General features: G+C 50.7%; 3 protein-coding genes across 5 annotated transcripts; 1 reads left to right on the forward strand and 2 right to left on the reverse strand.

The window, feature by feature from the left end:
* Window positions 1-533: 533 nt before the first annotated feature.
* Window positions 534-8082, reverse strand: CNTD1 (cyclin N-terminal domain containing 1). The gene is made up of 7 exons (XM_066255408.1): window positions 7914-8082; window positions 4139-4214; window positions 3719-3887; window positions 2617-2779; window positions 2001-2145; window positions 1267-1363; window positions 534-704 (listed from the first exon to the last, which is right to left on the reverse strand). The coding sequence occupies exons 1-7, from the start codon at window positions 8080-8082 to the stop codon at window positions 534-536; spliced, it is 990 nt and encodes a 329-aa protein (XP_066111505.1).
* Window positions 8083-8421: 339 nt separating this feature from the next.
* COA3 (cytochrome c oxidase assembly factor 3) lies at window positions 8422-9557 on the forward strand. Its single transcript, XM_066255409.1, has 2 exons — window positions 8422-8677; window positions 9008-9557. Exons 1-2 carry the CDS (start codon window positions 8464-8466, stop codon window positions 9115-9117), a joined length of 324 nt encoding a protein of 107 aa, XP_066111506.1. The 5' UTR covers window positions 8422-8463; the 3' UTR covers window positions 9118-9557.
* A 566-nt stretch (window positions 9558-10123) lies between these two features.
* WNK4 (WNK lysine deficient protein kinase 4) lies at window positions 10124-25327 on the reverse strand. 3 transcript variants are annotated; one of them, XM_066263554.1, is made up of 19 exons: window positions 24585-25326; window positions 23026-23198; window positions 21811-22031; window positions 21370-21527; window positions 20767-20855; window positions 20467-20683; window positions 18375-18639; window positions 18031-18152; window positions 17745-17803; window positions 17527-17644; window positions 17155-17271; window positions 13057-13194; window positions 12502-12556; window positions 11802-12406; window positions 11665-11725; window positions 11149-11557; window positions 10863-11062; window positions 10641-10696; window positions 10124-10491 (listed from the first exon to the last, which is right to left on the reverse strand). In XM_066263554.1, exons 1-19 carry the CDS (start codon window positions 25197-25199, stop codon window positions 10489-10491), a joined length of 3681 nt encoding a protein of 1226 aa, XP_066119651.1. In that variant the 5' UTR covers window positions 25200-25326; the 3' UTR covers window positions 10124-10488. The 3 variants fall into 3 exon arrangements, with proteins under 3 accessions (XP_066119651.1, XP_066119650.1, XP_066119652.1); XM_066263553.1 differs by having other exon boundaries at window positions 10599-10696; XM_066263555.1 differs by lacking the exon at window positions 10641-10696 and having other exon boundaries at window positions 24585-25327.
* Between the last annotated feature and the right edge of the window lie 375 nt (window positions 25328-25702).

The raw sequence follows: 25702 nt of genomic DNA on the forward strand, positions 1-25702 counted from the left end.
CCAGAGCCACTCTAGCGCCTGGGGCAGCGGCCAAGGAGCCATCCCCAGCATCCGGGCCATCTTTGCTCCAATGGAGCCTTGGCTGCAGTAGGGGAAGAGAGACAGAGAGGAAGGAGGGGAGGGGTGGGGTGGAGAAGCAAATGGGCGCTTCTCCTGTGTGCCCTGGCTGGGAATCGAACCCGGGTCCCCCGCACGCCAGGCCGACGCTCTACCACTGAGCCAACCGGCCAGGGCCTGATGTTCTCTCTTAATGAAATGAACAGTTAAAGCCATAAATACCTTGTTAAGCAAAAATGAACCAACTTCACTAATATTCTGTCTCTCCCACCTTTTTACATTTTCAGCCTGATGCAACAAAAAGGACATACTTGTCCACCTTAACTCTTGTCTCTGATGCAGAAAAATAAGCATAAAGTTGGAAAACACAGTTCAAAAGATCCTTGAAACTTTTGTACTCTGGGTATTAAAGTAAACAAAGGGATGGATGAGTGCCGTGATAGAGGGCTGTTTATAGCTGGCACATCCAGCCTGTCTCATGTGTTGGAGGAAGCGGCAGCTTTCAGAGCTCTGGCCGCGAGGTGGGGAGGAACAGGCTGCTGTCGCCTGGGAGTGTTGGCTCCCACGCTGTGAGTCAGGATTGCATAAGAGAATGCAGCAATGCTCTCCAAGGCAATGCCAGTGATGCTCTGCAAATGCCCCACAACCTTCAGAAATAGAGACAGATTGCTTATTACTAAATCATCTCAACATGTTTTAGTGCACAAATTGCTTGGGCTGTTCTCTCAAGCCAAGTATAAATTTTTTTGTTTCTCTGAATTTACAGAGAAGATTAAGTCCAGATCCCAGTGTTTGCCAATAGCCAGATTACACTTGGATACCTTTGCCCTGATGGTGCTAGTGTGGAAAGTTTCTGCTAGACATTTCACTCGGCTGGAGATAAGTTTTGTGAAATGTGAGAGGGATGTTTGGGCCTTGACCTTTTCTCTATTTGGGACGATATATCTATTGGACTTTAAAATGATAGTGGATTATCATCATAAAGGGAAATGAACAAGCTGAACTGGACCTCCATTCCAATTTCATAAGAGGAAAATGACACTTCAGTTCTAACCTAGTTTTTCCTCTCCTAAATCCTGCTCATTCATGTTAATCCTGGGACTTGGCACTTATCTTTTATAGGTTGTTTTCTGTTTTCCTTTAACGAATGGGGGAATGCTTTCTATTAAATGAATTCTGACCATGCTGGTCCTGCTCAGTGGTGCATACCTGGCTCCAGCACTCGTGGTTTTGGATGAAAGCACTTGCTGCAATGATTCCTACTGCCAGCAGCATAAAGTCTTCCTTCACTGAAACAAACTTTTCCCTGAGTGATTAAAACCATTATTAAGTTGGGAGCTAGAATGAAATTTGATCTTCCCAATCCTAGGGTCATGGAACTTCAATTGTTCTTTATGTTGACAATCTTGGATATTTTAGACATGGAAGGAAATGGTCAAATAATAGCTAATCGACCCTTCTCCCAGCCTCCCCCAAATCACCTGGGATTAAAACATGAGCCTCCTGTCTGGTTTATAGGCCTTTTGTTGTTCCATCTGTCTCCCTAACAAATGTAACTGTGAGGCTTTTTACCATTCTGACTTTACAGTAATCAAACACTTGTGTCCAAGTTGCAACCTTGTGACTGGCTTCTTTTCCCAAGTGACTGTAAAAGCAGTCCAGTAACCTCAAATTATACACAGCTATAAAGAAAGAACTAGAAAATAATTACTTGAAGTCATTTAAATTTAAGAGTAAAAGCAAAAAAAGGCTTTTAGGGTTTTGCTAATTGGGCTCAGTCATCTGCATCCAAGCAACATACTGGATGTTAATTTGAACCAGATAACCTGTGCAGGTTATCTGGACTGGGTGCCTTGCTAGGTAAAGTGCATTCCCCAAGTTCTCATGCTGCATTCTAGACTCCCTGTTTCTGGAGGGAGCCTACGCTAAAGGGGTTGCCTTACCCTTGCAGTTGACTGGGTGTGGAGTTCTCAATTGAAGCCCTCAGAAGGCTCTCATATATGGGCTCATGCAGAAGATAGACTAGGTCGAGCAGGGTTAGACAGGTTGCATGCAGCTGTGCGGCTGGGACCAAACAGCCATTGTATCCTAGGTGGAGTATGGGCATGGTAAAGAGCATTATGCAGGTCTTTTCTGATCATATCAGTTGTTATGTAACATAAAACTGTTGAGCTGCTAAAGTGCTTCCTGGTTTCTTTGCTTTACTGTAAGAAACCTCTTTAGTTGGAGGTCAACTTTAAAGGACAAAGGGAAAGATAGAGAAATCTCCATATAACATGCTGTATGTTTGTTTGTTCCCCTCTTATCTCATGCCTCCATAAAATCACTTCTTTGATCCTGCAGTAAGAGGGTGCCTAGTGAGTCCAAACAGCAGCCAGGCGCTGGGACCTAGATTCCTTTCCCTGACAGGTACCAGTGAGAGCCCTTTCCTCAGTCATCCCAGGCTTCTTGCTGTTCCTCACTGGTGGGTTCTGCCCACTGCCCCCAAAACCCTGAGTACATTCTTACTGTCTTCTCTGGAACACTCCAACCCACAGTCCCTGACACTTAACAAAGTACCTAGAACCTCGAGGAGCATCTCCACATATGCCAGTGGAGTAGGCAGATTGATTTGAAAGTTCAGGGACTTCAAAACATCAAGCTCTGACTCCAACAGTTCTTCTTTAGTGTGTAGATACCCTAGAGCTTGGAGGAAATTCAAGACTGTAATGTTGCTGATTATCTGAGCAAGAAAAAACAAAAGAGAGAGAAAAGGGTGTCAGAATGAAGGTCATACATCTTGGCATAGTATCCAAAGCCCTTCACAGTCCAGCCCATGCCTTCATCTCATCTTCTGTGTTGGTAATTCCCCCTTACACTAATGCTGGTCATGTAGAGCTTCCACTTCCAAACCCACCAAGCTCTCCAAGCCTCTCTCTACACATGCTGTTTCCTGTATCAGGATCTCTCTTTCCTCCCCCTTCTCTCCCTGCTTTCCTTAACTCCTCTCTCTCTTCCCTTAAGACCCACCCATCTTCCACACTCCTCCCCCTTCAAGAAGTCATTTTCTCTAAATACACTTCCTGGACTCTCCAAGGCTAATAAGGTACATACACAGCCCTCGGTATTTACACTAATCAGAATACTTTCCCACATTGTTTGCCTGTGTGTCTTCTCTCATTGGATAGTAAGTTCCTTGAGAGCACAGACAATATTTTTACTGTTGCAGCCATGGCACCTAGTGCAGCATCTGGCCACAGAAGACAATAAATATTTGTTGAATGAATGATACTTTGTTATATAGGCATTGGGTAGTGATGTGGAAAAAATTTATCCTTTATAAATGTAATAGCTTGCCTTTAATACTGATAGGCTTGTTGACAGTTCAGACATTTTATATCAACTGTCCTTGAGTCCATGGGGAGAAAAGGTGACCTGTGTGAATAATGGCATCTATCCAGCAATTATACTTTGGGAACAAAACTTCAGGCTATCTAATAACCGCCTGTGCGTGTGTGTACGTGCGCATGTGTGGGAGGTATGCTTAGGGAGCATAATTGCACTCTGGAATTTCCATATAAATAGTATCACCTAGCCTAGGAGTAGGTTTCTCCCAGTCACCTTTGGATGAGCTGGTTTCTTTCTAACACTCAGGTGCCCATGAGCAATCCCAGCTCCTTACTTTGTAGTGGAAAGAAAGTTTGCTCGCCAGCTGAACACATGACACAAGACGCAGGATAAACTTGCTGAACAGCTGCTCTTTCAGAGTCCTCCAATTCTGAGGCACTGTCTTTCCTCTCAGCTGGATTGTAGCTTGCCTACAGATAGTCTCTGCCTGCTTAACCATAAACCTATAAAGAAGGAAAAGGGAGAGTGAACAATCCACACTCACTCAAACTAAGGGGAGTTTCTGCTTCAAATTCTGCTACATCTTATCCTCTCCAATAGCAATTGCTAGCTAAAAAAATTTACATTTGCAATAGAGGGTGCAAAACGAAGTGTCATAGTAAGGGGAAACTAGTACTTTTTTTTTTTTTAAGATTTGGGGACATTAGTTGTTCTGAGGGTACCACTTACAAAGGCCTTATGCTTAGGGCTTTACCTTTCTAGGATTTCCACAGCCTGGTAGCTCACGGATTTCTCCAGACACCATTGTTCAGACAGAAGAAAAACAAACTCTGCCAAAACAGGAAAGAAGAGCCTAATTCACAAGGTGCAACCAAAACCACTCTGTGAAGTCTTGGCGTTGTGTAAAAGCCATGGTGGGGCCAAGGGAAGAAGGTCAAGAGGTGAGAAAGATGAGACTGAAACAACCCAAGCTAGCTTGGTTCCCTTTGCTGCCAATAGGCAGATCAGAGGCATGAAAAGGAGGCTGACTGAGTGCCAAAGACAAGGGCTTACCAAGCCCCCTCAGTGACCCTGGAGACTTCCTGTGGGTCTCAGCTGATAAAAGGCTTAGCCAGCTACACACAAACATACCAGCTGGTCTAATTGGCCTGAACATCATGCTGGGAACCCCGAGTTTCAAGGGAGATTTTTGGCTAGATAAAAACCCTAACCCCTATATTGTTTGCAGTGGAATGTTGACAGGAACAGAAAGGTCCCTCCTGCAGCTTCAATAGTCTTTATAGTACTGTTTGTTTAGTAACCACCCTCTGAAGAACTCCCATTGCTTTACAAACACGATTCACCTTACAGCTGGACACCATCTCTCCACCAACAGTTTGTTGGGTAAATGTGTGGTGGCTGAGCCTCTCAGGAGCAGGCTTGTTACGGTGGAGTGACTTGTTTTGAAGAAACATCCTCCAAATCAGGGCACACAGCCCAATTTGGGGAGGGGAGGGGAGTCACTGGGAAGGTATCTGGCGGGAAGGGCCAGATACCTTGGCAAGATTGGAGGCTGCCTGTTTCTCTTTTAAAGAACCACCCAAGATAGAATTTTATTTAGTTTGCAATATCATGAGAGGGTGGAAACAAGGGTAAATGTTAGTGCTCAGTAAAGAAACCTGCAAAACTGAGAACTTTTAGCCCTGATCAGCAAAGAATTACATACAAATTACTATATGTTTTCAGGGAAATTTTGACCTTCTTAGAAAAGAACTATCAAAGTTAAGCAAGCACAAGCTAATTTAACAATCTATTCGACATATATTACACATAGGTATATGTACAAAACCTTATTGTTAGTAGGGATTAAAGCTCTGCTAGCAGTGTCCAATGAAGAGAATTAGTTTAAGCAAGTAAGCAAAATACCCTAGAATATTTGCATGTTATTAACCAATCTTTTTATTTAATAGAGTTTAGGCTTTGTTTTCTTTGTGCGTGTGTGTGTATGTATAGTTGTCAGTTTGGTTTTGGTCTGAATTATCTGGGAAATTGTTTCTGTTTTTCATTTTAGCTTGCCAAGAGCACAGAGCTTGGGTTAGGTGGAATGGATGAGGGTTGCACCTCTCCCTTGCTGCTGGCTCCACCTCCTGCACTTACAAACATAATCAGATCTTGCCTGACCAGGTGGTGATGCAGTGGATAGTGTTGGACTGGGATGCAGAGGACCCAGATTCGAGACCCCGAGGTTGCCAGCTTGAGCGCGGGCTCATCTGGTTTGAGCAAAGCTCACCAGCTTGGACCCAAGGTCGCTGGCTTGAGCAAGGGGTCACTCGTTCTGCTGAAGGCCCACGGTCAAGGCACATTTGAGAAAGCAATAAATGAACAACTAAGGTGTCACAATGAAAAACTGATGATTGATGCTTCTCATCTCTCTTCATTCCTGTCTATCTGTTCCTATCTATCCCTCTCTCTGACTCTCTCTCTCTGTCTCTGTAAAAACAAAAACAAAACAAACATACTCAGATCTATTCTTAACTAAAAGACCCTCCCTTACTGTCCTCGTAAGCTAAGACTTTGTCTAATTTCTTGAAAGCCTAGCTTACATCTGCGGCTTCCACTCCATCATTCACTTCCTAATGTTCTGCAATTTGGCTTCTATTTTTTCCTACTTGCTGAAATGATTGTCTCAAAGGCCAGCAAATATGTCCTAATTGTAAAATATCATGACCCTTTTGCCATCCTCATTCCCGTGGTTCATATCCCCGAAGCATCTGAAACTGCTGGCCATCATTCCTTCTTAAAACTCTCCTCTTGCTTCCAAAGATCTCTTGGTTCTATCTTCCAAACCATTCCTTTTATTTCCTTCACAACTCTTCTTCCTACTCCAATTTCTGGAACACAAAATGTTTCCCAAGGAACTGTCCATGACCTTTTTTCTCCCTCTAGTAGCTCATCCTCTGCTACAGTTTCACAGTATCATATATGGAGATAATTTCCAAACCTTTATCCCTAGTTCTGACCTCTCCTCTGGCTTTTTAAGCAGCCTTTTAGAAACCTTCCTCTGTTTTATAAGCACCAAAATTCAGTAGATTCAAAACCAAAGCAATTATCTTTCCCAAACAAAAGTTTTTCTGGGGGTTTTGTTGTTGTTGTTGTTGTTTAATGTATGTGTGTGTTTCCCTCAATGGCTCCACTATATTCCCAGTCTCCTAAGCTCAACTCTTCGGCATAGTCATCTTTGTCCTCTTCACTTCGTCAGCCCATCCACTGTGGTACACTATATGTTCTTAATCCATCCTTCCTACCTTGTCATTCTCTCAGCCTTATTATCTAAACTACTAACACAGACGCTACTGGTCTACCTCCCTCCCATCTCTCTCTACTCCAATCCATCCTTTACATCACAGCCAAAATATTTTTCTAAGGCAAAAGGTACAGTTATATCACACTCGTATTAAAAAACCTTCAATGCCTTCTTGCTTTCCTACCAAGCCAACTATAAACTTCTTACCTTGGCACTCTAAGTTCCATATGGAATGTCTCCAAACTACCTTTCTGATCTTTTTTTTTTTTTTTTTCTGAAGCTGGAAACAGGGAGAGACAGTCAGACAGACTCCCGCATGCGCCCGACCGGGATCCACCCGGCACGCCCACCATGGGGCGACGCTCTGCCCACCAGGGGGCGATGCTCTGCCCATCCTGGGCGTCGCCATATTGCGACCAGAGCCACTCTAGCGCCTGAGGCAGAGGCCACAGAGCCATCCCCAGCGCCCGGGCCATCTTTGCTCCAATGGAGTCTTGGCTGCGGGAGGGGAAGAGAGAGACAGAGAGGAAAGTGCGGCGGAGGGGTGGAGAAGCAAATGGGCGCTTCTCCTGTGTGCCCTGGCCGGGAATCGAACCCGGGTCCTCCGCACGCTAGGCCGACGCTCTACCGCTGAGCCAACCGGCCAGGGCACCTTTCTCATCTTAATTTAAACTTTTCCAGTGCTTTGGCCAACATGGCCTACATGGTACTCACACTTACCCTGAGTGTCCCTATTTCCATAGCTTTACTCATGTTAGAAACGCTGACACCCCCCCCCCCCTTACTATCTTTACCAACCAGAATGTCATCTTTCAAGGTCTACTTCAAATGCCAGGATGCCTGGAGGACTCCTTTAATTCTTCCTATCCACACCTCATCTCATCACTCCTTTCAATTACCCTTAAAAGCTTGTTTAATCTCGTATGTCACTTATTCAGCCATACTTGTACCTAAGCATTTGCAGATTTGCCCTAATATCCTCCAAGGATTATAAACATGGTTTGAAAGCAGGGACTAGATCTCCGTTTCATCTTTCTATCCCAGTCAACATGGATAATAAATACTCTGCACATATGGAAAGCAAGGGTAGGGTGCTGGTGTGTCTCGTTCATCACTATATCCCCAGCACCTGGCATACAGTAACTTATTTGAATTAATAAAGTAAACTGAATCTCAAGTTCGGTGCCTCAGAGACTGATGCCCGGGTCTTCCCTAAAAACCCAGCTCCCCGGCCCTGCGTCCACACCCACGATCCGGGTCTCCCTGAAGCTGCCCATCCAGCCCGTAGACTCCTGCACTGCTTGCTCATTCTGCTGCGCCAGGTGGAGCAGAGCGTCTTCAATAGTCTCTGTGGCAACAGCTCCAAACTGAAATTCACTGAGAGAGGCCAATCTTGGCCTTACAGGTCCTTCCATTTTCAGAGGCCTTTTTGGACACCCAGACGGCTCACTAGACCCAAAAACCAATGCCCTTATCTCCTTCCAGAGCCTTCTGCCACATTCTGGATTCGTTCTCCCCTCCTCTGTGCTTGTCCTCGCCTCAAGTCTGAGGAAAACCCAGTGCTACCACGGCCTCCAGCCCTTCACAGCCTTTTCCCGCCTCAACGGCCGCGAACCCCTTAGCCAATCAGAAAGCACGGCCGTTTCCCTTCTCCCCGCCCTTCTCCTAAGGCCAAGAGACGCACCGGGTTGGTAAAAGAAAAGGCGGACTACAGTTCCCAGCGTCCCCGGCGGCGGCCAAACGCTGTTATTCCCAGCAAACTCCGCGCCTGGGGACTGCGAAGGGCGAGCGGCACTATGGCGGCGTCGGGATCTGGTGACCCTCTGGATGCTAAGAGTGGACAGGCTCCTGTGGCCCAGCGCATCGACCCGACTCGGGAGAAACTGACTCCGGCACAGCTGTATGTCATGCGTCAGGCGCAGCTCGCCCAGTGGCAGAAGACGCTGCCACAGCGGCGGACCCGGAACGTCGTGACCGGCCTGGGCATCGGGGCCCTGGTGTTAGCTATTTGTATCCGTCTGGACTGTAGACTCAGGGAGACCGCAGATGGGGGTCAGAGAAGGGGAACAGAGGCGTGTAGGAGGGCAGTGTGAGGATGATAGAAGGAGTCTGAGCTGTGAAAGTCGAACGCTGAGCCGAGCGTTTAATGTCATTTTAAGATGCTCTTTTAATGTAATTCATTAGTAATAACGGGGTGGGAGTTAGGGCTTGGAAGAACAGAGGGCAGAAGATCAAGTCACTGATTTGGGAAGATGAGAGATTAACAAGTGTGGTGGAAACAAATCTAGGAAAGGGGAATGTGCATATATTCCAAGTGGTTTCCCTAACCCACCTCCCCAGATGGTTACACAATCTACTCAGTGTCCCAGGAGCGTTTCCTAGATGAGCTGGAAGATGAGGCCAAAGCAGCTCAAGCCCGAGCTATGGCAAGGGCATCATCAGGACCCTGATTCAGATGGGCATTGCACATCTTCAGGCTGCTGGAACCTCTTCACATGATGGATGATGCCCCGTGACCTCGTAGAAGTTGAAGCCTGCTCACAGCATTGCTGGCCACCTTACAAACCTTGGACAGTGACTGAGCCCAAAAAGACAGGGAGTTATGCATTTGGCCATCGTCAAGGGAACATTGCCCACCTCATACTCAGTATGTGGCAGCTGAGCCATTCTTATAGTTTGTTTTCTTTTTTGAAAGGTACCCAACCTTGGCTTTTCCCACGCTTTCTGACTTTGTGATTTATCCCCTTCACTTCCCAGGGGCTGGGAGGAAGAAATACAAGAAATGGGCTGTTATTGGAGTGGGTATGACAGCTCTGGCAATGTTGGGGACTATAGGAAATATGGGGTCAAGTGGAGAATAATAAACTGAGTCATCTCTCTTGGAGTCAGATGAGTGTGTTGGGCTGACACTTCATGCTGGAAAGCTCCACAGGCAGTAGCTGCAGCGGTGGCATTGCCCCAGGGAGCTGTAAATGTTTAACTAGAATTACTTTTTCCGTGAGATCTTTCCACCTGATTTAAGGGAGAACTCATGGTGGGTCACTGGGCTGTTTGAGACTAAACCACATCTTGGGGATAGGAAGGTCACTCTCTGTCCTCTACCCTCAAGAACACACTATTCCAACTTTGGCATTTCCCACCCTTAGAGAGAACGGTCAATGAAGGATGAGGGACAAGCAGCTTTTTTTTTTTTTTTTTTTTTTTTTTTTAACTTCTATTGGGGCCCACCTGTGCAAATGTAAGGTGATGTCTAGATGGGATCTTAGTTTGGTGAGGTGGGTCATTGACCTTGCATTTTTCTTATGAACTGCTGGCAGGAAACCAGAAGGCTGGGCATCTTCTACCTTTGCCTCCTATAGTGAGAGGAAAGTCCCTTCTAAGTCTTCCCCTTCTTTACCGCACAAGCCTTTGTCCCCAGTTTTTAAGGCCTGACAGACACAAATTCAGAGTCCTGGTTTCCAGCATTTTTATTGACTGCTGCTAATTCTTGTGAGAACACCCTGTCCACTTGCCCTGCTGGGAGTGTGCCCTCTGGAAGCATCTGTGCTTGGGTGGTATTGCTTAGTGGTTGAATCTTGGCTGAGGAGGTAGCAGGGATGGGAATGGTAGGCTGCAGAATTTATACCTTCTACACACAGCAAATAGTTCTCATATTTTTGGCTCTTCGCTGTAATGGAACAACACTCTCCATGCCCCTTTGTCCTCCTACTCCCTCAGTACTGGGATCTTCCTTGCAGAGTAGTGCTGGTCAGCAGATTCTGAGAGCACAAGCTACATGGTGGGTCCTGGTATGGTGGAGACACATGGCTTCTGTTCTGAATTCACTGCAGGGAAAAGAAAAAGTACTGAAGAAACCTCCAGGGTGGGAGGAAGGTACAGCTGCAGCCAGTTACAATTCCCTGGGCTCTCCCACCCTTGGGCCCGCCCTCACCATCCTGCCAACATCCCCGGCGAATGTCACCCCCTTGCTTGCCCGCTGCTCCTGGGAGCCGGTGCTGCTGCCACTCAGGGAGTTCCTTCGTATGATGCCTGGGTGCAGGATGGGGAGGGAGAGCACTGAGTGAGGGAAGGGGCCGCAGGGAGACAGGGGACTAGGCCCCACAAACCAAGGTCAGACCTCCAGGGCCTGAAAGAAAGCTGCATCACTAGGGAAATGAACTTAGGAAAGATGGGAGTCTGGCAACTGCAGTCTCACCAGGGCCTGGGGGCTCGGAGCGCTGCAGGCTGTTGCGGCGGGATGTGGGGAAGCTGCCCTTGGAGAGCCGGCGCTGGCGGCTGGAAAGCATGGCAGCCGGGGCCACGATGCCCGGCGGGGGCTGCTTCCCAAGCCTGCTGTACAGGTCCTCAATTTCCTTTTTCTGTAGTGTCTGCAGTGCCTCCACCTCTGTCAAGTGCCTGAGGGTGCACCAGGAGCATGAGGGCTAGGTACACGCTTTGCTCTCCCAAGTCCACTTCTTGTCCTCCATCCTCCCCAGACTCACTTCTGTCGAAGGCTCTGCAGCTCAGCCCAGAATTCTTCATCCTCCCCACTGCTCTCTGATTCCTCACTGCTCAGACACAGGCTGCTATAGGAGTAGTTCATCCACACTGGGCTGGGGTGGCCCAGGGGTAGGGAGCTGTCCCCCACTTGGGGCTCCTTCCCACTGTCCCTTTCCTCCTCAATTCCAGCGCCCAAGCCCTCGGCTGCGCGGTCACTCTCGGCCAGAGCCTCCCTGGCCTCCGGCCCGCCTCCAGCACTGTCCTCTGTGTCTGAGCTTTCTGAGGTCAGCTGAGGAGTTGGAGGCTTCAGGGAACCAGAAAGAGCCAGGGATGTTGGTTGCCTGGGAAGAGGCTCAGGTGGTTCCTTGGATGAAGTCACTTGGAAACGCCCAACAAGCTGGGGCTTTCCCTCTGCAGAGAGACAAGGAGGGAGTCATGGAGAGAGGGGGAGAAACCGGTGGTGGTATACCAAGTGGCTTGATAGTGGGCGGAGGAAGGTCAGTGGTCAGAGGCCTCACCTTCAGAGATGGGTGCCAGTCTGGCTTCACCCAGAAGTGGCCGAGCAGGATTTGGGGAGGCCTACAAAGTGCAGGTCCATGAGGAGAATGATCCAGAATGGAGCCCCCTTAATCATCCCTCTTGGTTTCATACTTACCTCACTCTCCAACTCGGCTGTCAAAGGCGAAGGCCTCTCCTGGCCACAGGAAGCAAGGGGGGCGGGAGGGGGCAGGCTCGGTAAGGGACCAGGAGGGGCTGGAGGAGACTGGGAAAGGAGCCCAGGTGAGGGTGACAGCAGGGACTGGGCCACAGTCATTACCGCCAGTGAGAAGGCACTAGCCAGAGAGAGGAGAGGGGCTGCTGTGGTGGGGGGGAGGGGCGAAGCAGAGGAGCATGGGAGAAAGGAATGAGGCATGAGAGTGCCCTGGGAACCATTGGGAGAGAAGGGAGGGGGGGAGCTGGGGGGGAGAGAACTCTGTGGAGGCTGAGAGGGTGGAACTGGAAACTGGGATACACTGGGGGGAAATGGAAGTGGAGAGCTGGGAGGGTGTGGATAGAGGTTTGAGACCTGGGAAGAAATTGAGGAGAATGGGGTGGGGCAGGAATGACATGGGGGAGAAGTGATGGGGAAGATGGGACTCGGAAAAACAGGGGTTCCAGGAGAAAATGGGTTTCCAGGAGACACAGGGGTTCCAGGGGAAGATGGGGAGGTGGAGAAGGCTGCCCAGCTGCCATGCTCCAGGGAGGTACTGCTCTGGAGCTCTGCGAGGGGAGAAGGGAGTGTTGAGATTCCAATCCACCATTTGCTGCACCTTTCCCAGGAGGTGGGAAGAGTACGGACAGAACTCAGTACATACCACTGGATGGGTTGGGGAGGGGGCCTGGGAGGGAAGGCAATGGCGCTGGCTCCTCCTGAGGGAGAGAAGGGGCCCACAGTCACAGTGGGGAAGAGCCTAGTCTTAGATGGAAGCTTTCAGACTAGGGTTCTTAAGCTAGGACTCATGGACCTCTAGGAGTCCAGAGACAGATTTGAGGAATTCAAAAATGTATTGCTGAAAGGTAAAAAGGCATGATGGCTGTACCTTATTTAAGTGATTCAGAAAAAATATGTGGACACACAGAAGGGAAAGGAGAAAGATAAAATTAGTGTGGCAAAACAATTGGCAAGTCTAGTCTAAGAGTATCTGGGAGTTCTTTGTACAATTCTTGCAACTTCTTTCAATGAGTTAGAAATGTAGGCATTGAAGACATTTTTCTAGAACAAGGGTCCATGGCTTTCATCAGAGGTTAAGAGCCACTAGTTTAGGTTCCCAGAGATGGAGAGGGGTTAGATCCAAGGTGACTGGTGAAGCAGAGAGTAACGAAGCTGCAGCAGAGTCCGTTTCCCCCTGGAGGTGCCCAAAGGGTCTGACCTGAGGACCCAGGGGGTTTTCGGCAGCTTCCACAGGGCCTGTATCTCTCTTCAACAGGGTCTCCACTCTCTGGATAATCTCCCGAATCCGGTTCAAGAATCCGGCTCGCTCCGAAGGTAGAATGAACTCATTATACACCTGGCAAAGGTCAGCAGGAAGGGGGATGGAGGATTCAGTTATCCCACTCATCTCTTTCCCCTGCCCCGATCTTTCAAAACCAGCCCTTCACCCCACCACTTCTGCCAACCACCAACCTAAAACAAGTATTTAAAAAATGTCTACTGAGTGTCAAGCACTGCGTGGCATTAGCTATTTTCCTCTAAGCTGTAGAGGAAACTAGCTAACCTTCATAGGATGCACATATATAGTAGAGACTTTACATATCACATTTAATGCCAACAGCTTTCTGGGATTTGTATTAATACCCCTATTATAGAGTTAAAATAACCAGTATTCAAAGGTTAAGTTCAGTCTGCCCAAGATCACAGGATTTGCACCCAAACCTGTCTAAGCCAAAGCCTGAGTTCTTTCCACTGTTTGCTCACATGCTTTTGGACACAGTTCTGTTCTCTTAGGGCTTTTAAAGTATAACAAGATTCCTGGCCAGTTAGAGCATCATCCCAATATGACAAGGTTGTGGGTTCCATCTCTGGTCAGGGCAGATGCAAGAATCAACCAATGAATGCATAAGGAACAACAACAAATTGATGTTTCTCTCACTTTCTCTAAAATCAATCAATCAGCCAATAAATAAATAAAATATACCACATAGATGTGTATGTGGCATGCACACACACATACACTTAAATAAAAATGAGGCAATAAATAGTAAATATAACATTCCACAAACACTTATTAGCACATATTATGTGTCAGGCATTGTGCCAGGTACTGTGAGAAATACAGGGAAGCATAGAACAAGGTCCTGGTCCTGAAGAAGCCCAAAATCTAGTGGAAGAGACACATACATACAGAACTCAATACACTGCAAGTCAGCCCACGACAGGTGAGGCATTTATGATTGAGGGATAGATAACAATGCTGTTCTGGGCAGGGGAAAGGGAGAGTTGTTGTTTAATGGGTATTGAGTTTCAGATCTGCAAGATGAAAAAGTTCTGGAGATCTGTTTGACAACAGTGTGAATATACTTAACGCTCACAAACTGTATACTTAAAAAGGGTTGAGGGCACATTGTATGTTATGTGGGTTTTTGTTTTGTTTTGTTTTGTTTTTTTTAACAGAGAGAGAGACAGATAGGGACAGACAGACAGGAACACAGAGAGATGAGAAGCATCAATCATTAGTTTTTTGTTGCAAGACACCGTAGTTGTTTATTGATTGCTTTCTCATATGTGCCTTGACCACGGGCCTTCAGCAGACCGAGTAACCCCTTGCTCGAGCCAGCGACCTTGGGTCCAAGCTGGTGAGCTTTGCTCAAGCTAGATAAACCCATGCTCAAGCTAGATAAACCTATGCTCAAGCTGGCAACCTCGAGGTCTCAAACCTGAGTCGTTTGCATCCCAGGCTGACGCTCTATCCACTGCGCCACTGCCTGGTCAGGCTGTTACGTGTTTTTTAACCACAATTCTTAAAAATGCTATTCCAAAAATAGAGTAGGTGATACCACCCCAGGGGGTGCAGAGTGGAGGGAGCTAGGGGAGCTGGGAGGGTGGCACCAAGCTGAACTTTGAAGGATGGATAAGAAAAACAAGCCTTTAGGACCTACTGTGTGAACACATCTCATAGATTATATCATAGCATTGCCCTTCTCATATATATCACATCTCATATATTATATCAGAACATGTTTGCAAAATAGATATTATCACCTACATTTTACTGATGAACAAGGGAGGTTCAGAGAGGTTAAGAAACTTGCCCAAGTTCACTGAATTAGTAAATAACAGCTGAAATTTAAACTCAAGTCTTATGTGAAAGCCCATCCTTTCTTCTGTTCCACACTTCATCAGGAAGAGGAGGGCAGTGCAGGCAGAGGGAACAGCAGGAGTAATAGCTCTGGGGCGTGGAAGGGCTGGCACGTTCACAGAGTAGTGGAGACTTAAGTAGAGCTGAAAGGACTGCGAATTGTAAAGACCATGTTCTAGACGCAGGGGTCCCCAAACTTTTTACACAGGGGGCCAGTTCACTGTCCCTCAGGCCGTTGGAGGGCCGCCACATACAGTGCTCCTCTCACTGACCACCAATGAAAGAGGTGGCCCTTCCGAAGTGTGGTGGGGGGCCGATAAATGGCCTCAGGGGGCTGCATGCGGCCCGCGGGCCGGAGTTTGGGGACGCCTGTTCTAGAGTTTGGCTCTTACTCTGTAACCACAAATAGCCACTGAAGATTTTGGGGAAAAAGCAAGATCAGATTTAAGTCTCAGGAGAATTCTGCTGCAGAGAAGTGGAGGGTAGACTGGTAAAGAAAGAAAAGAGGGCAGTGGGTCCTGGGGTCAGGGGGCGGGTCTCTGTGGCAGCGTGAGGCCTGAGTGGGCTTGAGAACCCAGTAGAGAAGGCTCTCAGGCAAGAGGCGACAGACCCCTGAGCAGATAAGGCAGAAGCAGAAAAGCTCCCAGCCTCTTCAGAGAGGACCATTTAGAAACCAGGGTGACTGGAGGAAAGATTCCAGAAGAGGCAAGTAGCTTGATAAAAAGGTGATACTCTTGCATGCCAAGTGATAGTTTGTCTTTGTCCTGGACACAAGCTGAGTGACATAGAGGAGAAGCGTTTTTAGAAGACAGTACCTGAAATGTGACGTTTCTCCCATTCCCTTCCCTCCTTCACCCCGGAAGCTGACGGCCACCGCTCTCACTCCACTGAAACTGGTCTCTCACAAGGACCTTCTCCTGACAAAAGCCAGTGTGATCTTGCCTTAGGCTTCACTCTATGCCACCTCCTTGAAACTCTCTCTCCCCTTAGTTTTTACTAACATCTTTCGGGGCTCTTCCTACCTCTCAGGCTCCATCTCTGTGCCCTGTGATGACCTGTGCCCCCTCCCATTCCAGAAGTGGAGGTATCCACTGAGACACACTCTCAGGCTTTCTATGCCTCTGGTTTTGCATGCCCATCTCCCTTCATTCTCAGTTCTATACTGACGACTCCTAAATCCACCTCTCTCTCTAGCCCTGCCTGACTCACATCCTGCAACTGTGGACAATCTTATCTTGCCTGTCATTGAAGCTCACCATGACCCCTAAGAAAAGCCCACTTTCTTTTCCAACTTCCCCTTTTCTTTGATAGTCTACTCCCAATAGTCCCTCCAAGCTACAAGTCACCCTTGATATCCCCTCTCCCTAACACCCTATCATATCAACTCAGCAAATATTTACTGAGTACCATGTGTATTGTACTACGTCAATAAATTATTGTATTACAGAGTAACTTATTTGCTTGAAACCCCCTCCTGCTTCCCAGATAATCTATTGTTTCCAATCCACACCTGGTTTCTTGTACCCACCTGTCAACTGGATTCCCTACCCCCCACCCACACCCACATCCCATGGCAGATCGGTCTTCCTAGAACCTATTCTAACCATGTTACACTCTGCCTAACTCATAAGACCATCTATAATCCAGGCCCACTCCAAATGCCCAACCTTGCTTCCAGAAGGACTTTTAGTGGAACCCTTAATTTTAGTGGTCTCCTCATGAAGATCTCCCAATGCCATATTCCAAGTTACTCCCTACTTCTTTGCCTTTGCCTGTGCTATACCCCCCCGACTGCCCTTTCTACCCTTCACTGCCATTCTTACCCATCTGTCAGACCTCACCTAAATCCTACTTCTTCCCGCCCCTGCCCCTAGCCCATCCTTCACTTACAGCCACAGTATTGCCATCTAGCATGGACTTCACTGTAGCACTTGTGTATATTCAATCTTAGTCTCAGATTGCTCCCCCTGAGGATCCAAACCTCACTGGATAAACAAATCTCCCCCAAAACAAGGGCAGAGATGTCTTTGGTGACATTGTGCTGAGTGTCAACCAGTGCTTTAAAAACCCTTGCTGTTGGTTGGGGCAGGGGGAGTTCAGCAACAGGGAACACCAGGAGAGAGAGTCTTATCCAAGACTCAGACACTCTATCCTCCTATGTCTCCCCCTTACCATGGCAGCTGCGATCTCTTCCGGACTGTCCCCATCCAGATCAAATCGGAAGGTCACCATCTTGCTGTTGTGTGTCTGTAGCTGGCACTCAACCACTCTGTCATTCTGGTCTGAGACCTTCAGATTTAAATTCAGAAAAATGGAGGAGGTCAAGCCCTCTGTCCTCTCCTCACATGTCCCCACCCCACCCCAACCAAGTTATGTGGCTGGATTATAATTGGAGAGAAGCAGACGCTGTCCCCAAAGTCTGGCTGCCACTTGGGTACCAGTCACACACTGCTACTTCCCTTTTCTGGCTGACCTCCCCCATCCTCCTGACAGCTCCCTCCTGGCCCTGAAGGTTGTTCCCCAGCTCCTGTGCCTCTTCCTTACACTAGTGACACGAAGCCGGGATCGGGGTCTGCGCCGGAGATTTCTCGCGAGGGGTCTCCTCATCCGTCCCACCCCTTCACCCACGTCGCTGAGGCCTGATGCTGCATCTGAGGCGTAGCTACAAGAGGAAAAGGAGATAGAAGGACTGTCAGGGTGGACACTGGGACCCCAGAGCTCCATGTCTCACCCCAGCACCCCAAACTCATGCCAGAACTTACCTGTCTGCAGGGGAGAAGTCACTACCAGGGCCAGAGCATGGGATGGATAGGGCAAAAGCCTGCAATAGGATACAGGCTCTTGAGATCAGGGAAAGAGCATTGCTGGCCCCCAGGAGGCAGTTTCAAGGATGCTGAGGTAGTAGGGAGATGGAATTAAGGAAGATGAGGACAACAGTGGTGGATCTCCAGGGACATGGGGCCCGGTCATGGGGTTGGATTTCACAAGGAAGGAGGTAGGTCATAGGCTTTGGATAGCTGGCAACCCTCCCAAGTGACCCCCTCTCACCGAGGGCAGGCAGAGATGGGACTCAGCGGGGCTGGATGGCACCTCCATAGGGGGCTGAAGGGCAGGGTCTGAGGCATCCAGGAAGCCAGAAGAGCTGAGGTAGCCATCAGTCTCGCAATCCGCTGGTGGGTGAGGGGATCGAAAAAGGGGAAATAAAGGAGAGTGGTGGCAGAGGAGGGGGCTGCCTGAGAAGGGAGGGGCCTGGAGTCGTCCAGAGGAGCTCCAGGGCTAGATGTGGAAGGCAGGGTAAGTGGCAGTGCTGCTGGGTTGAACTTCTGGGCAAGGGGTGGGGTGCAGAGGCCAAGGGTTCTGGGAGTTACGTGCCAAGGTCAGAGGTGACTTACAGGTGGTAGATGAGTAGCTGGCATGGCGGAAGAGGAACAGCTGGTGCTGGTCTGCCTCTGGCTCCTCAGGCTCAGGGGGGAAGGAACTGGGAAGACCAGGAGTCATGGGAACAGCTGGTGGCGGGGGTTCTGGCTCAGGGGGGAGGGCCTCCAACTCCCTAGCTTTGCGTAGCTTCTCACGCTTCCGTTGGATAGCAGCCACCCGTTCACGCACTGCACGGGCCACTGGCTGATAATCAGCTTCGCAGACTAAGCCCAGGGCCACCTGGAGTAGGAGGGTGAGAAACACAGGTTGGGCCCACCCTCCTCAAAGACCCATCAGAACACTTTTGTGGAGCCTCTAAGTCTAAGACATAGGAGGAAGGAAACTGACATTTATTGGTTACCTACTGTACCCATTAACTAGCAATCCCTTACACTGTCACTATTCAATCCTCCCAATAACCTCCTGAGGGAAGTCTTATCAACCCCATTTTAGAAATAAGTTGATATTTCATGTTTATATAGTAAGTCACTTGCTTTCATTTGGGGGGAGGTGGGACATTTGGCAATATTTGGAGACTTTTTAGTTGTCATAACTGGGCATCTACTAAGTAGAAACCAGGGATTCTTCTCAACATCCTACAATGCATAGGACAGTCCCCAAAACAAAGATGTGAGTGGTGTCCCGCTCAAGAACCCCTATAAGCCCTGGCCGGTTGGCTCAGTGGTAGAGCGTCAGCCTGGCGTATAGAAGTCCCGGGTTCGATTCCCGGCCAGGGCACACAGGAGAAGCGCCCATCTGCTTCTCCACCCCTCCCTCTCTCCTTCCTCTCTGTCTCTCTCTTCCCCTCCCGCAGCCGAGGCTCCATTGGATCAAAAGATGGCCCAGGTGCTGGGGATGGCTCCTTGGCCTCTGCCCCAGGCGCTAGAGTGGCTCTGGTCGCGGCAGAGCAACGCCCTGGAGGGGCAGAGCATCGCCCCCTGGTGGGCGTGCCGGGTGGATCCCGGTCGGGCGCATGCGGGAATCTGTCTGACTGTCTCTCCCCGTTTCTAGCTTCAGCGAGAAAAAAAAAAAAAGAGCCCCTATAAGTAGTGGGTCAGGATTTGATCTCAGGTCAGTGCTATGGAAAACTGTTCTTATGCCACATTTCCAGCTTCTTGACCCAGACCCACAAAGTTGACCCCCACCCTTTCAACTTCCATTTTTCTATTAATAACCTTATATTCTCTCCCTTCCCCCTCAGGCCTTCCTAAGCCAGGCCCCCAAACTTTCCCCATATCTTCTGCCTCCCAGGTATACCTCTCCTGTTCCGACAGCTTGCTTTCATCATCTCCTTATTCATTTCAGCAACAAGCTTTGCTGGGCACGTAAAGGAAGTAGGGTGGGGTGATGTGACTTAAAGGCTGAACAACCTGAGTTTAGATCCAGCTCTGCCACTTGCTTGGCACCTTGGACAAGATATTCAACCTCTCTGAGCATTCATTTCCTCACTAATAAATCAGGGTAAAGTCATTCCATGTAGAGGTGGTAACAATGATCAAATGCATGAGAGTGCTCTGAGCCATGTACACATGTGGGCTATTAATAGACTCCTACCATGTGTCAACACTGTCAGGAACAGAAAAATCAGTAAATAGTCTCAGCACTTAAGGAGAGAGAAATGTATCCTGGTGGAAAACAAGACCGCTGGTGGTGGGTCCTGCCACTGAGGACCTGCTAAAGTGAAAAGCAGCTTTTAATTTTGACTCTAGAGGGTCCTGAAATTGACGGTTCTGAGCATGGAGGACGAAAGAAAAGAGAGAGATGGGGTGTCGGGGTGAATAAGAAAAAAAAAACGAGAGAGAAAAGAGTAGCTCGATAAATTGCAGAGAAAGGCATTCCAGAAACATCAGATCAGCAGGAAAGAAAGCAGGGAGGTTGGAGGAGCCAGGGTTTGTCTTGGAAAAGGAAATCTTAAGCGTGTTGAACACAGGATGTGTGTGTGGGTGTGTTAAGAAGGAAGGGGCAGGGAGACACTGGCAGGAGATGCTGAGAAGAGTGATTGGGCCATTTCGTACCACCCCGAGGCTCCTCAGATGCCCGCTGTAGGGCAGTCTGCCCTCCCCTCACCATCTCCTGCGCCACTTCCTCAGCTGCGTCCCGGCCCAGCTGGAAGAGGAACTCAATGGCCTGGTTATCCCGTGGACGTCCCCCGCGCCGGGCGTCCTCCATGCGTAGCCAGAGCTTGAGGTCAGGCTTCTCTCCATCATCCTCCTCTGCCAGCTCCACGTGCACCCCACGCTCCTCGCGGAAGAAGGCGTGAGCCAGAAGGTCCTGGATGGTGAACCTGCGGGCCAGCGGCGCCCAGTGAGCCCACCCCCCGCAGCCACCGCCCCAGCAACCCACCCAATCTGGCTCCCTCTATCCCACCTTTCATTCTTATCCGTGCGGATGCAGCCTTCAATGATCTCCTTCACCTCGGGTATTTTCACCTTGTAGAAGCTGTTTGGCTTTGTGCCCTGAGGGAAGGGGTTGCTTTAAGCCTCCAGCTCTCTGCACCCTTGCTATGGGCTTGATGCGCGTGTTCGCACACACACGCCCAAGGAAGCAACACTTGCAGCTGCAAAAGCACTGTGACTGCTACTAGAACATTTGATTTCAATTCCCAAACCCCCAAGTACCGACAGTGTGAACTTAAACAAGTCTGCCTCTAAGCCAGTTTTTTCATTTTAAAACGCTGGGCAGAATATTTGCCATGCTGACTGACCCCCTGGGGCAGTTGAAAGGATCCGATGAGAGATTGGAAGTGGAATCATTTGTAAACTCTAGGGAGCGCTACACACACATCATTATTCTAAATAGCTTAATCTGGGGGGGGGGGGGTGCGCGCACGCATCATATCCTTCAGTGCAAACCAGGGCATCTTGTGTCTAGCCTGTTTTCATTAAGGGAAAGGGCACTGACCACGGACTGGTTAGGACAGGAATATGGGAGGGGACCTGGAATTCCTTCTCCTCTCCGGCCTTCTCTCACCGAGGTGACCTTTCGGTAGATTTGTGCGGCATTCTGGCACTCGGAGTAAGGGTATTCGGAGGTAGCCATCTCCAGCATGCACATGCCAAACGCGTACACGTCCACAGCCTCATCGTACTTTTCTTCGTACATCTCCGGCGCCATGAACTCTGGGGTCCCTGTAGGATTCACAGCAGGCATCAGGCTGCAAAGCCTCCCTTCTGGCTTCTTCCTCCCCTTGGGTGTACATAGGCTGGGCAGCCCTCCAGTTCTGGAGTGCAAGTGGGCGACCCTTCACCACTGCGGTAAGGGGGAGAGGAGATGCCATAGGTCTCCCCATTTTCCCCATGGTTTTCTAACTCCGTAGAACTCGAAGGACCCTGCTGGGGGAAAGGGGGGACCCCAAGCTCTCTTCTGACTGGGAGAGGTAGAAATGGCAAAGACCGTTCTGGAGGGACGCACCGATGACACTCTTGGCAAAGGAAGCACGCTTGAGCGTGGCCAGGCCCAGGTCCCCGATCTTGACGGAGCCCGTAGGGCCCGTGATAAAGACGTTGTCACACTTGAGATCTCGGTGCAGGATGGGGGGTACCCGCGAGTGTAGGAAATGAAGCCCTCGCAGGATTTGACGGCTCCAGCGCTGAAGGACTCGGGGCTTCATCTCACGGAATCGCCTCAGGTATCTGGGGAGAGTACAGAGCCAGGATTGTTGCGGGGGGGGGGGGGAGCGGGGGAGCAGCCCCCCCCCGGAAGTTCTCCTAGCCCCACCAGCACCACCACCCATGCATCTTCTGCCCAGCATTCTCCTAGCCTAGGTCAGCGCAGGGATCCAGGGAGAAACGGAGTTGGGAAGTGTGGTAGGCACATATGGGGCTATAGGGCTGAGGCCAAGGTGCTGTGGTAGCACCGGAAGGGATGACTAACTGCCCCAGCGTGGGGGAGGGCTCTACAAAGGAAATAACTTTTGTATTGCATCGTGAAGGATGAGTAGGAGTTCAAGGGTGAAAAGGGGAAGAGATGGAGACTTTCCAGGGAGAGGGAACACTGTGCTTAAAGGCATGCAACCAACAAGCCACAGAGGAGGATGGGAGGAGGTGCTGGGAATTTGGTTTGTCTGAAATTTAGGCTGAATATGAGGCTGGATCCTAAGGGCTATGAGCAGGTTAGGAAGTATGGACTTTATCCTAAGAGCCCAGGGAGATCTTGAAGGGTTTTAAGGATGGGAGTGATAGGGTCAGATTTGCAATGGAAGGAGATAACCCTGGATTGCAGGAAGATAGGATAGTTTGGAGAGGAGAGGGATAGCGCGAAGGAAGGCCCTCTGAGGGGACTGCAGGTCTCCAGACCAGTGAGGTGGCAGCAATGTAAGAGTGTAGATGGGGCAGTGAACTCTGAGTGGGGAGATGCAAGGAGGGACTTGGAGACAGACTGATGGGGGAAGGGTATGCACAGAGTGGAACGAGAGGAGGCATCTGGGGAGATGCCCAAGTTTTGGCTGGAGTACTGAGTGGACCTTGCCATTCATCAAAGCAGGGACACAAGAGGGGTGCGTGAGAGATAGTGAACCTGGTGCTGGACCTGGATGTAGAGTTTGAGGAGCCTGAAAAGTTTCAGAAGCAGTGAAAGCTCCCACCACCAACCCTCCCACCAACCGTTACAACCAATCGCAGAGCTCACGTCTTCAGCGTGCCAGAGGTCATGAGTTCCGTGACCAGCACAATGCAAACCTGGCCCCTCAGCACTGACTTCCACGAGTCATAGAAGCGAACGATGTTGGGGTGCTGCAGCCCCTTGAGCATCTCCACTTCTTCTGAGAATCGCTGCCGCTCTGCTCGCGACAGTTTCCGAGTCTGTGGGGTAGGGGATAGGAGTCAAGGTCAAGTCAAGCCCAGGACCCCCCCGTGGAAGGAAAGGATGGGGCACAGGGGGCGGGAAGATGATGAGGGCTGAAGCTGTGGGATGGGGCTGGGTTGGTGAGATCGCAGGCCTAACCAGCTGTAAACCCCGAATTTCAGGTACGCCCCCTCAAAGTTGCTCAAGGACACGCCCATCCTGGGTCTGGGGCCGCCTCTTGGACCCCCCGCTGGACACAAGCGGCTTTATGCAATCAGGTCCTGGAGCCCTGAGCTCATTCAATAGCGCCTTTGTGGCCGCCCAGGCAGGCCTTGAGGCGGGAGGGGGCGCCCGGGGGCTGGCAGCGGGCTGGCAGCAGGCGGGCAGCAGGCGGGCAGACGGCGGACACAGAATTGGGGCCGGCAAGGGGGTTAACCTCATAAATTGAGAACTGCTAGAACGAGACAGGAGGCAGAAGGGCTGCAGAGGGAAGTACAGAGAAAGGAAGAATCAAGGACCAGGTGCCAGGAGACTGCCCCCTGTCCCATGGCTGTCCCGCCTGTCTCATCACCCTCCCTCACCCCCTCCACCCCAGTCTGGCCGCCTCTCCTAGCCTGGCCTAGAGCCTGGGGTGCGGCACTGGCAGGAGCAAGGGGCAAGCCCAGTGCCAGGGCTCCAGGAAGGACCCTTCCCCCAGGCTCTGTTCCCCACTCGGCATCTGAAGCTGCTGGCCCCAACTTGAAACCCACGGGACTCAGCAACTTTGGGTCTGGGGAGGGAGAGCCCAGGTAGTCAGTGGGATAAAGAGCAGGACTGGATTCCAGCCAGGGCCTGAGCTCCTTGTCTCCTCCTCCCCCAACTGTGGAGAAGTCCAGAAGTCTGACTGCTCCAGAAGGGGCCTGGAAGGGCCCCATCCTGCCACAACAGCTGAACTCTTCTTAAGTGGAGAGGACTCTGCCCCACTCCCTGGCCTCCATCATTCTGCAATGATCCAGGTTGAGGAAACAGGAGGACCAGGGTCATGCTGTGGGTCTCAGGACTTAGGGGAAGGGAGGGACCACAGCAGGAAAGTAGTAAGGCCAGCCACCTTTTCATACCTGAACTGGCTCAGTACTCAATTTCCCACCCTACTTCCCACTTCTCAGGGCTGAGTATAGAGACTTTAAAGTGAGAAAATGTCCAAACCCATTGGGGAACCACCACACACCACCTGCCTCAGTTTCTCTTTCTGCTCCCCAGAATCAGCCAGATCCATGGGTCATCAGAACAAGTGGGAGCAGGAATGTCTGGACATTTGACTGGAAAAATACATCCCTCCCTTGTTGCTATCCCTTGGGTCTCCCATCCCAAGACCTCCAAAGGGTCCCATCCCAAGGTGCTGCCAAGGGGGCACCCAGCCGCACCTGCAGCTCACACCAGGCCACCTCCACCGTGGTGTCGGTGTCTAGCCCTCGATACACCGTTTTGAATGAGCCACGTCCAATCTCAATGTCAAACTTGAGGTATCGGCCGTCTGGGGACGTTGCCACAGCCTGGGTCTCTGTGTCCTCTTTTTCCTCCTGCTCCCTCCGCCGCTCCTGGGCCGCGGCTTCGGGGACCCTCGGCGGTTCCCGAGACCCCGGGCTTCCTGCAGAGCACGCAAGCTCTGGACACACAGTGTCTGCAGCCTTTACCGGGGCTCCTCCAGTGCACGTGCCCTTGGGGGGCTCTTCGGAGCTAGGCGGTGGACTCCTTGAGGGGTCGGGACCAGCAGAGTCCGGAGGATCGGGGGGCTCCGGAACGGGTGAGGTTGTCTGGGACCAAGAGCTCAGCAGCCCCAAGTCAACTGAACTTCGGCGGCTGAGACGGGAAGAACGCGGCCGGGGCTCAGTCTTCCCGGAGAAGCGACGCGCCCGGCGAGCAAGGGGCCCAAGACGGGGTGCCCCCGTGGCAGTGACAAGGGGCGGGGGCCGCAGAGCCAGGTCTGCCTCCGCCTGGGACATGGGGACCGCGGTCTCTGGAGCCGAGGGTGCCAGCATGAATAAGGGCCGGGCGGCGCAGGGCGGTAATACGGCCGGCTGGAGAGGAGGTGGCTTGACAGGCGGAACGGCTGGGTGCGCAGCACTCAGGCTGAGCTACTGGGGCCCTAGCCCCCAGCTCACCCGCCCCGGAGCCCCGCCCCTATTCCCCCGGGGCCGCCCCCTCCGAACGGCGAGCGGTGTGGATTCCGGTGCACAGCCCTTCACCTCATACGTCGCCCCGCCCCCGGCCGATCCCCCTCCCTCGCCTCCCCATGCGCCGCCTTCGGGCTCATTCCTAAGAGCCGGGTGCGAGGTCGTGGAGTGTCCTCCCGCACTGAGTGCGCAAACCTGTTTGGGGGGGCATGATGCTGGATAGGGAGAGGAAATGTGACTGTGGCTCGCCAGCCCTAGAAAGGGGGGTGGCTAGGGGGAGGCCACAGCACGCCTGCACGCCCCAGATAAGTAGCACCACCCCTACTAGTCGTCCAGAGTTGCACCAGGCTGACCATACAGAGGTCAAC

Source organism: Saccopteryx bilineata, chromosome 2 (assembly GCF_036850765.1).
Source record: "Saccopteryx bilineata isolate mSacBil1 chromosome 2, mSacBil1_pri_phased_curated, whole genome shotgun sequence".
Classification (NCBI taxonomy): Eukaryota; Metazoa; Chordata; class Mammalia; order Chiroptera; family Emballonuridae; genus Saccopteryx; species Saccopteryx bilineata.